Below are 15629 nucleotides of genomic sequence, written 5' to 3'. Positions count from 1 at the left end.
TTACTGTTTAATGCTTTCCACTAGGTGGTGCTAGGGGATTAAATTTGCTTTTAGCTTAATTCCTCTTACAAATCATAGAAAGACTTTTAAAGTCTTTTAAACATAGAAGAAACGTTAGAAATCACTTGTCTTACTGCTGATGAAATTGAATCTCAGACTCTAAAACTTTAAGAGTTTAAGGTGAGATGATGGAGGAATTTTTATGTTTTGAAGAAGGAATTTAAGATCCCTCCTTCATTAGAATGACTAGGGGAAGGGAAGTTTAAAGTAAACAGTGTTCACAACCAAAGGTGAACCAGGGAGAGATGGAGTGGAAATTTATCAAGGGTTCCAAGTTTAAATCTTGATATTGTGGGATGTGTACATTTCAGTCTTGTTCAAAGGTGTTGCTGTCAGAGTCCTCTTGAATGTGGGAGTCAGCAAGCCAATGAGAGAAATTTATGTTCATATGAATAAGTCTTAAATCTTCTGCAGCCATACTTAAAAATATTTTTAAGGTGGTACTTCCTGTGAAACAGTAACATCTCTGAAGTATGAAATAACATCCTCCATGAAAGAATAGTGGGGCTTTGGTGCGCTCTTTTTTTTAAGTACTTCGTAAGCTTGGTAGATAGTGTTTGATATTAATGGGGTCAGGGTTTCAGGGTCAGTTCCACTGTGGGCCTTTTTAACTGTTTGTATCCTCTGGTTTTCAAGCCATTTGTATTCAGAACAGTGGGGCCTTTGAGAAGGAGACACTAGGGCCAAAGTGTAGGGAACCCTGGTCAAATGGAGTTGGCACAGACGTCTGTGGTGGTTGGCGTCAGCCCCGTCAGAATCCCTGTTTGCTGTGCGGATTGCAGGTTCTGAGCAGCCCTGAAGTGCAGGAACCTGTTTAATGGGGACAGTGCTTCCCAGGACTTTGTAGCTCTGAGCCTGTTCGTGCGAAGCTTCAAACGTCAGATGGCAGGAGCTGAGAAGCAGATTTCGCACTGCTTTTAGGACATGGCAGCTAAGAACTGGCCAGGACAGGGTCTTTGCATGTTAGAGACAGTTCCTTTGTGCTTTTTGTTACTTTACAATAGACTTCTCTGAATTGTTAGGTGATAGCTGGAGAAATACTTTACCAACCCAAACTGCTTGGTGTTTGGTGTTTAATTGGTTTTAAAAAACAAGGTTTCCATTATGCGTATATGTATAAGAGACACAACTTGGCAACTGAACAAATAAGTATACTGTAATTAATACTGTAAGTAAAACGTGTATTTTTAATTAATTATACAGAGAAACTAAAAGTGACTTGATCTGATTTCTTCATTTCCTGTGAGGAAATGGAAAGGAAAAGGTCCAAGGTTCTGTCCTTTATTCGTGGTCAGACTTCCTCTGACCCAGGGACCAGTTCTGTGTCCCTGTTCCGTAGGGCTCCTTGAGATGCAGCTAAATCATTTGCAGCGTTTAGTTGCTATTTTCTGAACAATCAGATCCAAAGATACTTTAACTTCTATAATACAGTTTGATGATTTACACTCCCAGATTCAGAGGACTCATGAATTCCTTTTGTGCTTTTTAGTGTTCCACTTATATCCTTAAATGATACAAGAAATGGTAAAATGAAGTTGTATTCTCTGTTTATACTGGCCGCTTCCGCTGATAGAATGGGTGCCTGTGCGAGTCATTTCTATTTGTTCTAGACCTCAAATTGAAATGCATTGCAAAGAGTGTGTTATAGAATTATCTTAAATGTATTAGGTTCACTTTTAAATACCTTTTCTAGGTTCTTTTTGTCATCTATAACCTAAGTTGCTAAAACTTGAAGGTATATAAGGACTTTATATAAAATCCTTTCCCTATCATTTTATTATGGAAAGAGGACATTTATGCTGATCATTTAAACAGTAACCTGTTAAATTTGAGTACTTTTTTGTAATAATACCAAAAGTGAAATACCAGCAGACTTCCATTTTCTGATGGAATTCACTGAGCTATACCTTGAACAAACAGTAATTTGATAAATGTTACTATTTTTTGAGTATAGATTTCAGGTTAGTGTCTTTAGAAATATATTTTGTATGACTGAAAGGTCTTTTATGTGAAAGCAGGTGTATTTTTAAAAGAAAATTAAAGCATTAATGACTTTAAATAATTAGAAATGATTTACAAATACCTGGCAGATTTGGAGTTGCTTTATTAACATTGAATATAAGATCTACGGTTACAGATGTATTCTGTTAAAGCTGAAGCATATGTAGAGTAGTAAAGTACTGAGAATAAATAGAAGGTAATGATTACAACTTTTAAACTGTTTTTTAAACAACGACAGGATCCATCTCTGGAAGACAATCTGAACTGCAGAGATCTGCAGAGACTGAGCGTCTCAAGGTATGAACGTTCCTCAGCATTCCGAAGTGACGCCTTCTTGTTCTGTTGGCCACTGTGTTAGGTGCTTCTGTTATGATTTAACCTTAAAGCAGGTTGACACTGTTTGAGTGCTGCATGAAACCTCTGATCACTGTGTATTTATGAAAATATTTAACTCTTCCTTAACAATGGGCTTGAACTTGAGCAGTAGAAAGACGCATATTACTATGACGCCTTAGATAAAGTTTTGAGCATTCAGCACTGTTTCAGACAGAGTATCAGGGAGCTGGCTGTGTAGGAGTATTCTGTCATAAATTCTGAGTTTCACGTGGAGACTGTGCATTCCCATACCTGGCAGTATCACTTGGTTTTAGGGCCAGACTTGGACAGCCTCAGTCTTTGATGTGACATGAATTTTAAGAGAGCCATCTTCTTGGGGTAAGACTAAAAGTAGCTGTCAGGGTGTATGTATGTTACTTTAGCCCTTTGTTTCTTAAGTACACGTATCATTTTAGTTTCAGTAACATAAGTGCATTGTTTTCTCTGAAGATTTTTTTGTGCTGTGTTAGCATCCCCTCTCTTCATGGACACTTCCACCCAATGAAGCACACACATTTGACTTCATTGTTGGAGAGTTTGGCTTCCAAAATTTACTGAATGATCTCATACCTATTCCTCCTATCAAACACCCAGTGGAGAGAAACGCTCAGTTGGGAAAACAGCTGAATGAAAGCCCATGTGGCCCCTCTCCAGATGCAGGGCCGCCCCTCTGCAGGTGTGGGGCCGGCAGTACTGTAGGCCTCGGAGGCTGGAGGCTGCTCAGCCCTGCCATGCCTCCACTTGATGCCTTCCACCTCTGTCTACACTCACAGCCAGGAAGCGTTTCCTTTCTAAAACATGCGCCTAGTACACTGTCCTTGTGAATTATCTTTCAAAGATGTCTTCTGTGTCAAACTTACCATTTTTCCTGTCAACCTAGGTTTCCCCTTATTAAGTTATTGTATTTGTCATTTTTATAAGCTTTCCTAAACCATTTTTTGGAAAGAGGCATGTTAGAATCAGAGTAGGTCAAGTAAAGGGGCTTATGTAAATACTTTCTTAGAAGCACATGGCATAGAACAGGCTTCTGTATCCATTCATGGGCCATGTTACATAGTTGGGGTCACTTTTTCGAGAGCAACGGGAAAAGCTGCCCCCACCCACCAAAAAGACGTGTGTTTGAAGGCACCGTAGCACCGGCAAGACGGAAGGCTCTGTGCAGGCCTTGGACGAGGGAGGCGGCCGCAGGAGGCGAGTCTGGCTTCTGAGGCCATAGAGCTGTGTAATTGTGGCTTCAGAGTACTGTTTTGAGTTTCCTAAAGCTCAGTAGTAACTCAGGGGCTATCAACTGAGAGAAACAGATTTTAGAATTGAGTTCAGTCTAAGAGTTTTTCTGTGTTGAAGAACTGTATGATTAAAGCGAGTCCTAATGGCTCCCCATGCCCAAGCATGTTTGTGTTTTTTTGCATACCTGTAGCAGTGTGGATTGCGGAACTGACCACTTTTCCGTCTTCTGGTTAAGCAGCTAGAAAATTAGTAACCAGATTTGTGACTTACCTTTGGTAAACTTAATATCATGCATAAAATTTTATGTAGTCTCATTCTCAACTGTGTCTTGTTTTTTCCTTCAATTTATCATTTATACCTATGTCCAGTTTATAGTCCTGTTTTATTAATCTTTGCAAGTTATGTCATCCACTTTTAAATGGAATAATTCAGATGATAAATTAAGTCTACTATATTAGGAGAGAGAAGTACATGGCATGTTTCCATAAAACCATTAGCCACCAGTTTAGGTATTTTTAAGGATTATTTTCCAGTTATTTGGAAGACACTCTTTTGGAACGCCTCTTTTTTGGCATTTCCTCATCATGTTGTGGGGTGAACGAGGTGATACAGTATTATTCCTGAGTGAATCTCTGAATTACTGGAGGCCTTTTCATGGTCCTCGTTGTACACGTGTCATTCGACAGTAACTGCCCTACCTGTCAGAAGCTTGGCCACTGCCCTGCCAAAGTGCTGGCTAGGGTTACCTGCAGGTTATCGCCCTCAATTCTGAAGCCAGATCTAGGTGTGGGGTCACTTCAAATGCACATTCTTGGTTTCCAAAATAGGGGATATGTTGGTGTTTTTCACACTGTGCTGTGTTGCCTTAATGATCGTGAAATTTTATGAGTTAAGCATTTTAAAAATAGGGAATAAAACAGAATAGAACATACCAGAGTGTGGGTTGCAGGGTAAAATGATTGCCTGTTGTGCCTTACAACTAATATTTGAAAGAAGCTTGTTTGAGGAAATCAGTCGTCAAAACATACTTTCCTAAGTCCTGAGTTCTTGGCTGAGGCTGTCTCGTACTTTCATTTTAATTCCTCTGGGGAATCTGATAGTTCAGTAAATTTTCAAAAGCTAAAGAAAAATAGGACGAAGTAAAAAGATTTTTCTTGTAGAAGGCACATTCATTTCAGTATTAAAGAGTTGAATGGACAGTGTCAGTTAAGAAAACTGAGCTTTTACAGTTTTTACCATGTAAGCTGGACATCCGCCCCCCGCCTTAAGATGTAGATAAGGCAGGCTTCATTATGGTGTGGAATTACATACCTTCTTGGTGTGGGACCAAGAAGGTTGTGTCAGCAGTCAAGTGTGATGAAGCTGAAGCTGAGGATGGTGTGCAAATGTGACCCTAAAATGGTGGCAGTCAGTCACGGGACTGGGTCACTAGAGGCCCTTTGCACAGCAGCTTGTTGGAGTCGGGAAGCTCTCCCGCCCCCGCTTCAGCGAGCCCCGAGGCCGCCCTGCCCAGCGAGCCCCATCCAGCGAGCCCGGCCACCAGGCTGGGGTGAGGGCGGGTGAGCTGCCTGTCTAGCATGTGGGACCTGCCCAACCGTTACCCTCCTGTCGCTTCTGCTTTGTTATTTACAGCTCTCGTTTGGGATACTTGGGTGTTCCATCTCATTGTTAAGGTCGTTTTTATGAGTTCTTTATAAACAACTCTATCATTAGGATTTTGCAACACACTTTGAAGACTTTAATATTAACTGTAAAGCGTAAAGTGACTGCCATTACTTTGCTATCCACAAGAGGGAGAGCTTACACTTCGTAATAATTAGATTTTTATATCTGTAGTTTTCAGTTCAGGTGCCATACAAGGCAAAAGAAAAAGATTAATAGATGCATGTTAAACTTGGTGACCTAGTTTCTAGTTTAACCTAATTTATAAGCAGTCACTAAATTGAATTGGAAAATGTGTATTAGAGCCGCCCCAACACCTCTGTTACTTGCTTCTCTTTCACTTTATTCAAGCAGCTGTGTTGAATGACGAGATATCAGATACTCCAGTGTCCACACGTTGTCTTGAGCACTGTATTTGCTTTTCTCCAAGTCAGATACTGATTTACCATCGCACGTCAATGATAAATGCCGTTTGTGAGCTGCATGATTCATGTCGTGATGCATGGATCAGCACATGTACAGTGTTGACACACACTTAGCTGCTGTGTAACTTGGGTAACTCTTTTGGGGAAGCACAGTGATGCCCAGAATTGCAGCCAGGAACCCACGACTCTTCACACTTAAGACAGTGCCTGTGTGAGACACGCAGAGTGGCACACAGCTCAGATGCTGACTGCTGACGCAGAGGCGGTTCACTAATTTCTGTGATTCTCTCACACCTGTCAAAAACCTGCAAAAATAGACTACTGGTTATCAAACGATGTTTACAACAGATTAAAACAAGTAAGTAGATTATTCTCAAAAGCAATGTAAAGTTTATTCTCCTGCTTCTGTTGAAAGAATTATAGTCTGAATGGAATGGGAATATTTTGACCAAAAAGGTATGTAGCCTTACCTAATTAAAATAACTGTTTTTTTATTATAGCTGTTGTTTTCATAGTTAGGATATTAGATTTAGATATCAAGAGTGTTATCCTTGAAGTTTGCTCAGAGGTTTTTGTTCATAGCTAGACAAAAATTGCACCTGAAGTGACGTTTGTTTAATTTGATTTTATTACTAAAATTACACTAATATCTTTAAGAGGCAGTAGTGCTTGTTTGAACAATATGAGATCAGTTGTTCTTACAGTTAACATTTTATGTATTCTCGTGCAGCAAAGCAAGAAAAAGCGTTGAGGATTTCAGTTTATTTAGTTGGCAACTAAGAAGCTAAAAAAAAAAAAATGACTATCCAAATAAGAATGCATAGTGGAAGATAAAACTCAATAAAATTAGGTTTAAAAGAACTGATTTATGACCTCCCAGGTAACCGAAGGAAATGTTTCCAATGACAGGCACGGGGGCTCTGTGCAGCCCCTGTCGTTTCTGCGACCCTCTGCAGCTCCTCCTCTCTGGCCAGGACTCAGCAGCCCCTCGTATCTCGTCCTGTCACGTCGCGTTGGTTTAGAGCCAGCAGGCTGAGACAGCCCAGTCAGACATGAGAGAAGGGAACGCATGAGACCCAGACTGTATTTTAATGTGGGCGTGGGTATACACTCAGCAGTTGGTAACAGCATTCACAACATCAAAACAATTAAAAGATAAATACATTAATAAAATCCATACATGAATGAACATCACTGAATTCTTGATCAGACTTGCAAGTGAAGAACATAGCCCTTACTATTAAATATATTAACACCACTGCACCTTGTAGGCTATCATAAAATCTGAATACTGAGAACTATTAAATTTGTTTAAAATACTTTTTATATTACCATTCTGTTTAACACAGTTCAGTTCATTGATAAAATTTAGGTCATTATTATTGTGAATAAGATTTTTTTCATCTGTTCTATAATGCTCTAAATATTTCAACTAATATTTAATGGGGAAGTTTTATTTTGTTATTTCAAAACTAATTTGAGCAGAAATGCAGGTAAGTTCATTTATATGTTAAAGTTTTTCCCTTCTGTCCATATAGAATAACAACCATTAAAAAATAAAACCCTGTATTTCAGTGACAATATGCAAAGTACATACTGGGAACTGAAGAGAGAAATGTCTAACTTGCATCTGGTGACTCAAGTACAAGCCGAACTACTGAGAAAGCTGAAAACCCCAACTGCAATCAAGAAAGGCAAGTCAGTGTTTGCCGGAAACCGCTGATTCCAGCCAAACTACCCGAAGAGCAGCTCTTGATCGTATCTTATCGAAATCTTATCAAATGAGTTTGATAAGCCCAAGTATATGTAGTGTGTTCACAGCCTCCCATTCTCTGCTCTGTCTTCAGCCTCATACTGGTCAGCTTCACACATAAAGGTGTTGCTGATGTGTTTCTTCAGTACTGTATTCTTTTCCCCTTGTGGCTTTTTTCTCAGCCAAGTGTTGCTTATGTGTTGAAGGCTGAGGTGTTAAGTTTGCTCTAGTTGACCTTTTACCACAACTACTTCATATATTAAAAAAAAAAAGACAGCAAGACACCAAAAGCTATTTTCATTCCAGTGCTTCAAAATATGCCAAAGACCTAACTCTTTACATTGTTTTCAAAAGGATAGCTCTAATTGCTTATTTGGTTATTTCCATTTTTTTAAACTTAATTTTTCTCTCCATAAAGGATAATTTCGAATGGAGACTAGATGCTTTTCATTTAGCCCTTCTAACCAAACAAAAACTTTCATTGCTTTTTCATATTTAACTGCTTAGCTGACTAAGCCTTTTAGTTTTGTGTTAACTAGTAGTGGGTGCTTTGCAAAGCTACTGTTTATACCTCAGAGAAAAATAAGTGCATTTGTACCTTTCATTACGTAATAGTTGTAGTTGTTAATGTAAATTTGAATATCCTAAACTTTCAAGGCATGAGAGTTAACTATATTTTTTTAAAAATCATTAATTTAAAACGATTATTTGCACCTCAGATTGTTCTAAAGAGGGCAGAAGAGAATTATTTTATGACTCGTTCTCTGGAATGTTTACTGTGGGGTGGGGGACAGTGGGACAGGATGGGACAGGAAAGAAGCTCAGAATTCCTTTCCTTTTCTAAGGTTAGTTACTTACAGATCAGCAGAGTAACAAGGTGCTTTGGCAGGCCCCAACTTATTGATTCATTCTGTGTTGATTTTCCAGCGGCCAGGGTTACACAGGAGACAACTTTAAGTTGATGGTAGAAATAGCACTTCTCTTGAGAGAGACTCATAGAGTAATTTTTCAGTGAGTTTTCCTGTAACTTCTAAGTAGAACTTCCAAAAAGTAATAAAGGAGAAGTGCTGTCCTCTTGTTTGGAAATGGCTCACTGTCATGTCCCTTCTGAGCTGGACTGTTAAGTTTCTAGCGCGTTTCCAAGAACAGTGCCAGGCCTGGGGCCACCACTCTCCTCCACAGAGCTCAGGTTCTGCAGAGCAGACGCGATGAGCCGCAGTCACCTTTCCTCTAGAGCCGCATGTCACCACAGTCCAGAAGCTGAGCACTGCCACCTCCCGTGAGAAAGGGCAGTAACGAGCTTACCATATCATGTGGTTCAGTTTCTTTCTTCTTTAAAACTGGAGTCAGGCATTGATTGCACATGGTGTCCCTCTTGGGCTCAGGGTGAGCTTCATCTCCGCTTCCCGGGCAGGTGAAGGTAGAGGGAGCGGGCGCTCGCTGGCTCTGTGCCGTCTGGTCGGTATTCTAAGCCATGACACGTTACTAAATACATCTTTTTCCTTTTTTTTTTAACGTGAACTATATTGTGACCATAGCAGAATTGAACATTTTCAAGAAAAAAGATGATTTTATAACATTTAAACTATTTTATTCATAAAAGCCTTTTAACATACATAAACTTCACTTAGGTCTCAACAATTCACAACATAATCATTCCTGGGAAAATTTACTTTTGGACCACCTTCCAGCTTTTTAAAATAGTAATTTCTTCACTGTGATACAGGCAAGGCAAGATTACAGTGTCCATTTTTGCAGACGAGAGATCAGCTATTTGCCAAGAGGTAAATTTGAACTGAGAGCGTCTGTCATCCCTCAAGTCCCAGGGCCACAGCAATTGCACTGACTTGGCAATGTCCATTTCCAGTTCTAGAGTCAACCAGATTAACCAGATGTGTACTCTTTTATGATTGTAACTGCCAGACAGCTGATGCTTAGCCTGTGTTTTCTTCGCAGCTTGCGCCCCAGCAGGATGCGTGGGAGACCTGGGTAAAGACAGCACAAAACTGCACTTGTCGACTTTCACTGCAGCTCACAGAAGACACGCCCCCCTCTCAGCAAACGGCAGAGCGCTCTGCCATACCACGCCTTCCCCCTTACCAGGAGACGCAAAGGTTTTATCGGAGAAGGCAGCTCTCCAGTCGTGGACAGATCACGAGCGATCCATTCCTCACGATGGCACAAACTTTCAGGAACACAACTCTTACAGCAGAAATTCCCTGGAAGATAATTCCTGGGTATTCCCAAGCCCTCCTAAATCAAGTGAGACGACATTTGGGGAAATGAAAAGTAAACCTTTGCCTTTGCCCAACTTGCCACCACTGCATTACTTGGATCAACATAATCAAAACTGCCATTATAAACATTAATTCTGAAGAGATTCATGGTGTTCTCAGTGGTTTTCTGGGAAAATCATTAGCAGACAAAGCAGATTGTGATTAAACTTCTGGAGTTTCCAGTATTTACATTTGCACATGATGCACCATACTATGTAGTCGATTTTTCAGTGTGGAAGAACACCCTCCAGCTCCGTATTCTGGCTAAGAATCAAATATGTGTTAGTACTTAATAAATTAATAAACTTATGGTATTTCAAAATCACAATTCTACCTTTGATGATAATTGTAAGTTTCTGCCTTTCACATTGAGAATGGAACTGAAAGTTTGCAGACATGGTTTTACAAAGCGTATGAAATGCCTAACATAGCAATAAAAAAGGAAACCATTATATCAGAGAAGAGTCATATTAAGCTGCATAAAGGAACAGATGGAAATGTGAAGAGATTACATTCCTGCTGACCTTTTAATGTGTACAGATAAAAGTATTACAGTGGAACAATAGTAGCTGGCTTACTCTATATGTGCTATTGTGTCTCAAAGTTTAACATCATTTTTTAATCACAATGTTGATAAAATTTGAAGCTGCCATCTGGATTTTAAGACTTGAAATTACCTCATTGTAGCCAACTCTGTCCTGGTATTAATACATCCCTCAAGTCTTAACTGAAAAAAATGATGAAACAGTTGAAAAACTGTATGTTGTATGAATTAAACTTACAGTCATGTACATTATCCAGGTAGAAGTGGGAACAGCGTCATACCGGCGTCCGTCTGACCTTCAGCATATAGTGAAAACTCCGCTGGGTATGTAACTGTAAATCTGTTTGCTTCAAAGGGTCTACACCCACCATGAACGCAGAGCAGCCTATTCATTGGTTAGACCTTATTTTGAAGTGTTAGTGATTTGCTTACTGAGAACATGGTTTTTAATTAACGAGGAATTTTGATTCTAGAAACCCAGTTCTGTGCTGCATTGATGTCGCGGTGGTGCTCCCCAGGTGGTGAGAGCAGGGGCAGGGGCGACGGAGGGTGAGATGGTACGATACGACAATGTCACCCACCCAGTGGGCGTGAGTCTGAGCAAATTCCGGAGACAGTGAAGGACAGGGAAGACGGGCGTGGCTGCAGTCCACAGGGTCATGAAGAACTGGACATGGATTAGCAACTGAACCACCACCACCGCCCAGGTGGCTCTGTGGCCAAGAGTCCACCTGCCCACACAGGCAGGACCCACAGGAGACGTGGGTTCGATCCCTAATGGTAACGATGACTTCATCTGGAAATTCCTCTGTATATTTCAGGGTGATAATATTAAGAATGTTAGTAATAACTCTCAGTTCCTACATCTTTTGCCTGAGATTAAGCGTTTGATGTCAGAAGGCTTTTATCCTTTTTGACAGTTTCAAACACCTTGGACTCAAAAATAATATTTCAGATCTCTTACACACTAACTGAATAGCATCCATATATAAACAGTGTTCCCCATTCGCCAGGTATTTCTGTTATCTTCCTCACTTATTCAGGCTTGTCTGTGATTAATAGAGTTGGTGTCAGATGCTGGAATTTATTCTGACCAATGAACAAGATGAACACAGCTGACTCAGGGGAGTAGGGTCTCCTGCCAAGTAATAGAACAAAACCCAATATGCATAAAACCAATAGGAGGCTCCAGGCTTCAGCTGAGGGAAGCAACTACCTGTGTAATAACAGCAGCAGAAACTCCCTCGTGGCTGTAGGCTGCACATTGTATCTAATCTGTCCGGGTAGCTTACTGGTTTGCCTGTTTGAAAAGCAAGATTGGGAATGTTGCTTAAAATGAGTCACATGACATAATGGCTTGATTAATGGTTTGAACAATGCCAAGACATTATTTACTTATTTTTGTTTGAAGTAGATGTGAAATACTGTCCTTGCCTAAATATTTCAGGGTCAGGTGCTAATTATTAGTTGTTAACAGGACATCTTGTTATATCAACTTTCAAAGAGACAGTGCTTTTGCATCTGAACAGTAAGGTAGCTGTCAGACAGGTATGCTAGAAAGTCCATGGTTGATGTTCCTGACACTTCAAAGTGCTAAACAAATAATATAACACTGTAGGGGAAATTAACCCCCCAACATTTCCCCAGTAATAATTTTTTAAATGCACCCTTAATGATCATTCCTGTTAATGGTAAGATTCAAAGAGAAATGAGAGAATGGCCCATCTGTAGCTTATCTGAAATGGAAAATTTTGTTGACTTATGTCCCACTAGCTGGAACTTCCTCCACAGCAGTGGTCCCCAATATTTCTGGCACCAGGGACTGGTTTCATAGAAGCCAGTCATTCCGTGAATAGGGTTGGGGGTGGTTAGGATGATTCAGGTGCGTCACATTTATTGTGCATCCCCTTTTATTTGTGCTGTTACATCAGCTCCACCTCAGATCATGAGGCATTAGACCCCAGAGGCTGGGGACGCCTGCTCCAAAAGCTGGTCCAAGGTGTTAAAGACTTGGAAATGTCTTTAATCTCCAGGTTTGTTTTTCTTTTCTTCCCATTTTTAAAGTCTGTTACAATATCGTTTGTTCTATGTCTGGGGTTTTTTGCCCTCAAAGCATATTGGATCCCAGCTCCTGCATTGGAAGGCAAAGTCTTAACCTTTGCACCACCAGGGAAGTCCGTAGTCTCCAGGTTTTTATAAGGATAACCCAGTTCAGCACTTCCATAACTCAAGACTGAAAAGAACATTGATAACCAGAAAAGCCTCTTTATCCCCTCATTACCTAAAACAGAAGTTACATCTTCTCTGAAAGGAAACTGAAGTTCTGCTAGAAAGGAACCTAATTTGTAAGCAGAGCAGGGATGTGACTCCCTGAAAACCAGAGGGGCAGAGGGGGAAGAGTTCAGACCTCAACCACCAAAGGGCCAAGTCCTAGGGAACAGAGAAGCGTTCTCATCCAGAAGCGCCCTCTGGAGAAGACAGCTCACACAGGGTGGGAGACCGCCGGCCTGCATCCGCCCAGGAGAGCCAGGGTCAGGGGGCATTGCGCGACGGGGCCGAGGCAGGGAGCATGCGCGGCAGGGGCCAGCGGGAGGGGGGCCAGTGGCCCGGCACGCGTCTCCCACAGGGGATGTGTTTACACTCTGTAAGCCAGTCTGTCCAGTAGCAGTAAGGATGCAACATCCGCACAGATGAACTGTCTACATAAAAATGAAGCTGGCCCCTACAGAATAGCCACAGGCTGTATGTAGCTTTTCAAAGTATCTTCCCTTTGTTCATGTAAGTCATCCGACTGCTCAACAGAAACGGCCCCCAGCGGCGCATGGGCTCGCTTACCCCCACACTGCTATCTGCCGCCCTGGTCTCCCACCTTTCCATCCGTACACAAGTGGTGCGATACCTACACATGTGGGCGAGTTCCTCTTTCTGAGGTCCCCAAAATACTTGAGATTCCTGCTCCTTACCTGATAAAGGTGCTGGTGCCAGGCACCTAAGAGTTTCCAATTTCTAGAGGGACCATGTAGAAAAAGAAAATGTCTCAATTCTACTTAACAAAAGTGTCATTTACCAAGCTGCTGTAAGTCGTAATTAGCTTTAGGGGAAAAGTTTCCTTGTATCTGGAATATACAGATTACAAACCAGATATTTTAGACAAAAACCAAAAAGATTATAATCTTGTTCATTCTGTTTCATGGGACTGGGGCCTAAGTTAAATCTTAGGCAGGAATTTCTATTTGTGATTTTAATAAGAACTATGTAAGTGCATATAAAATAAATATATATACATATATGTAAATACATATAAAGTAACTGGAAACTAGTTGCAGTGGCTATGGTGAAGAGTTAACAGCTTGTATGAAAAAAAAGCAACTTTTAATATAAAAGCTCAGCCTGCAACCAAATTACTGTACAGGGACAGAAAATTTTTACTTATTACTATGTTACAAAATGGTCATTCATCCTTATAAAGAAGACCTTTAAAAACATTAAAATATTTTCAGTGGCAGAATTAACAGGTCAGGTCACGGAATGTTAATACATTTTAGGAAATTTCCTAGTAAAGATGTAAGCAGGGACTTCCCTGCTGGTCACTGGTTAGAACCCTCCCTGCCTGCGACAGGGGCACTAAGATCCCACACGGCACAGGGCAGCTAAGCCTGAGTGCTGCAGCGGCTGGGCCCGGGCACCGCAACTAGCGAGCGTGCCCCACAATGAAGGAGCCCCCACGCTGCAATCGAGACCCGATGCAGCCCGGGCACCACAACTAGCGAGCGTGCCCCACAATGAAGGAGCCCACACGCTGCAATCGAGACCCGATGCAGCCCGGGCACCGCAACTAGCGAGCATGCCCCACAATGAAGGAGCCCACACGCTGCAATCGAGACCCGATGCAGCCCGGGCACCGCAACTAGCGAGCGTGCCCCACAATGAAGGAGCCCACACGCTGCAATCGAGACCTGATGCAGCCAAGTAAAAAAAAAGAGATGTAAGTGGAACTGACTGATGTACAAGCACTTATCTGTTTCCAAATAACCCTTCTACCAAGTTAAAACTGAAGTGCATTTACCTCATGCTAGACGCCATCCTGCATATTCTGCTTAATTGCTGCAACACACAGTTAATCCGCACATCCACAGTCTTTGTAACTATGGAGACTACTTGCATCCACAGCTGCTTAGTTACTAATAAAATGGTCAAGCCGGGCTCATGACCGCCCTGCTACGCTGCCCAGTCACGAACTCCTCCGGAGACTGTCCACTCCTGCTCCCCTTTAGTTACTTCTGGCTCCATGATCAGTCTATACACTGACGAGTAATATTCATGTGGAAACCTAAAATTCAGTGTCACTGTCAGAGATCGATAGTTGTGAGGCCATCTGTTTAAAACCCATTACGACCAGGCAAACCGTGTCCCAGGCCCCTACTTGCTCTCATCAGTCAATAACTTTGAGGTTAAAAAAAATCTTTATTTCAGATAAAGTTATTTCCATAATTAAGGATACAGGAAACACACTTCCCTGAGTCCATTATTTCAGGCAACTGATTTCCATGAACACTGGCGTTCCTGAGCATCATCTTGAATATCTGCCTACATACTTGTGGGAAGCTTCTGTAGCCTTTTCTTGGTAGGAATTCCAGTTCTTCTGAATTCCTCCCTTTCCTTCAGGTATTCCATTTTGCATTCTTCATAAAAGGCTGGATCTTTATAGCTGCAAGAAGGAAAACAAAATTCTTTTAAAGCAAATCATTTTGCAAGCATGTAAGATAAGCCTGCTTTAATGATAAATTCAGACACCCAGTTCATCAAGCACAATCTTTACAGGCAGGTTTTTTAGTCATAGTCATAAATTCATTGTAAAGGTGAGGCTACCAAATGAAAGGAAAAAAGAAAACTAACGGTTCTTTCTTGAATAGCGATGTCCCAGGGGAGGACAGTGGGGAGCAGGGCCCCTGTGCTCAGGGGCCCGTGTGTGCAGACATCACAATGACAAGCACAGCATGCCGTGTGGCCCAAGGCACCAGGGAAGGAGGGTGAAGAGGAGAACGGGGAGCCGCCGGGGAGACGTGTGAGCTGCATTCTGAAGGACCAACAGAAATCCCCACAGAAGGCCCACAAGGAAGAACCCACAGAGGAGGGAAGCTGAGACGCGTGGAGAAGCCCAATCTGCCCTGCCGGGCACTGTTAACAGCAGCTGCGAGATCAGCTCGGGGCCTCGGATGAATCTCACAGTGTGGAGTGTGTGTGGCCTGTGGAGCACACACAGGCCAAGGGGGGCCAGGGGCCAGCAAGGTTAGAGGCTGAATGCC

The 15629-nt window shown here is 41.7% G+C and overlaps 2 protein-coding genes across 5 annotated transcripts in view; one reads left to right on the top strand and one right to left on the bottom strand.

Moving 5' to 3' along the window:
- The window catches only part of AZI2 (5-azacytidine induced 2), a 36481-nt gene extending 25145 nt beyond the window's left edge, over positions 1 to 11336 (top strand). For 2 of the 4 annotated variants that reach the window (XM_013973395.2, XM_018067030.1), the window contains 3 exons: positions 2300 to 2358; positions 7326 to 7448; positions 9460 to 11336. In XM_013973395.2, the coding sequence (XP_013828849.2) occupies positions 2300 to 2358; positions 7326 to 7448; positions 9460 to 9496 (219 nt within the window). In that variant the 3' untranslated portion in view covers positions 9497 to 11336. The remainder of the gene's footprint in view (positions 1 to 2299; positions 2359 to 7325; positions 7449 to 9459) is intronic. The other 2 variants (XM_005695506.3, XM_018067029.1) reach the window with 1 other exon arrangement.
- CMC1 (C-X9-C motif containing 1) overlaps positions 14768 to 15629 on the bottom strand; it is an 82304-nt gene continuing 81442 nt past the window's right edge. The window contains exon 4 of the mRNA XM_018067031.1: positions 14768 to 15031. Coding sequence (XP_017922520.1) covers positions 14911 to 15031 — 121 coding nt within the window. The 3' untranslated portion in view covers positions 14768 to 14910. The remainder of the gene's footprint in view (positions 15032 to 15629) is intronic.

The sequence above is a fragment of the Capra hircus genome, chromosome 22 (genome assembly GCF_001704415.2).
Source record: "Capra hircus breed San Clemente chromosome 22, ASM170441v1, whole genome shotgun sequence".
Lineage (NCBI taxonomy): Eukaryota > Metazoa > Chordata > Mammalia > Artiodactyla > Bovidae > Capra > Capra hircus.
Note: the sequence above shows the minus strand (reverse complement) of the source record. Positions and strands in the feature narration are given on the sequence as shown.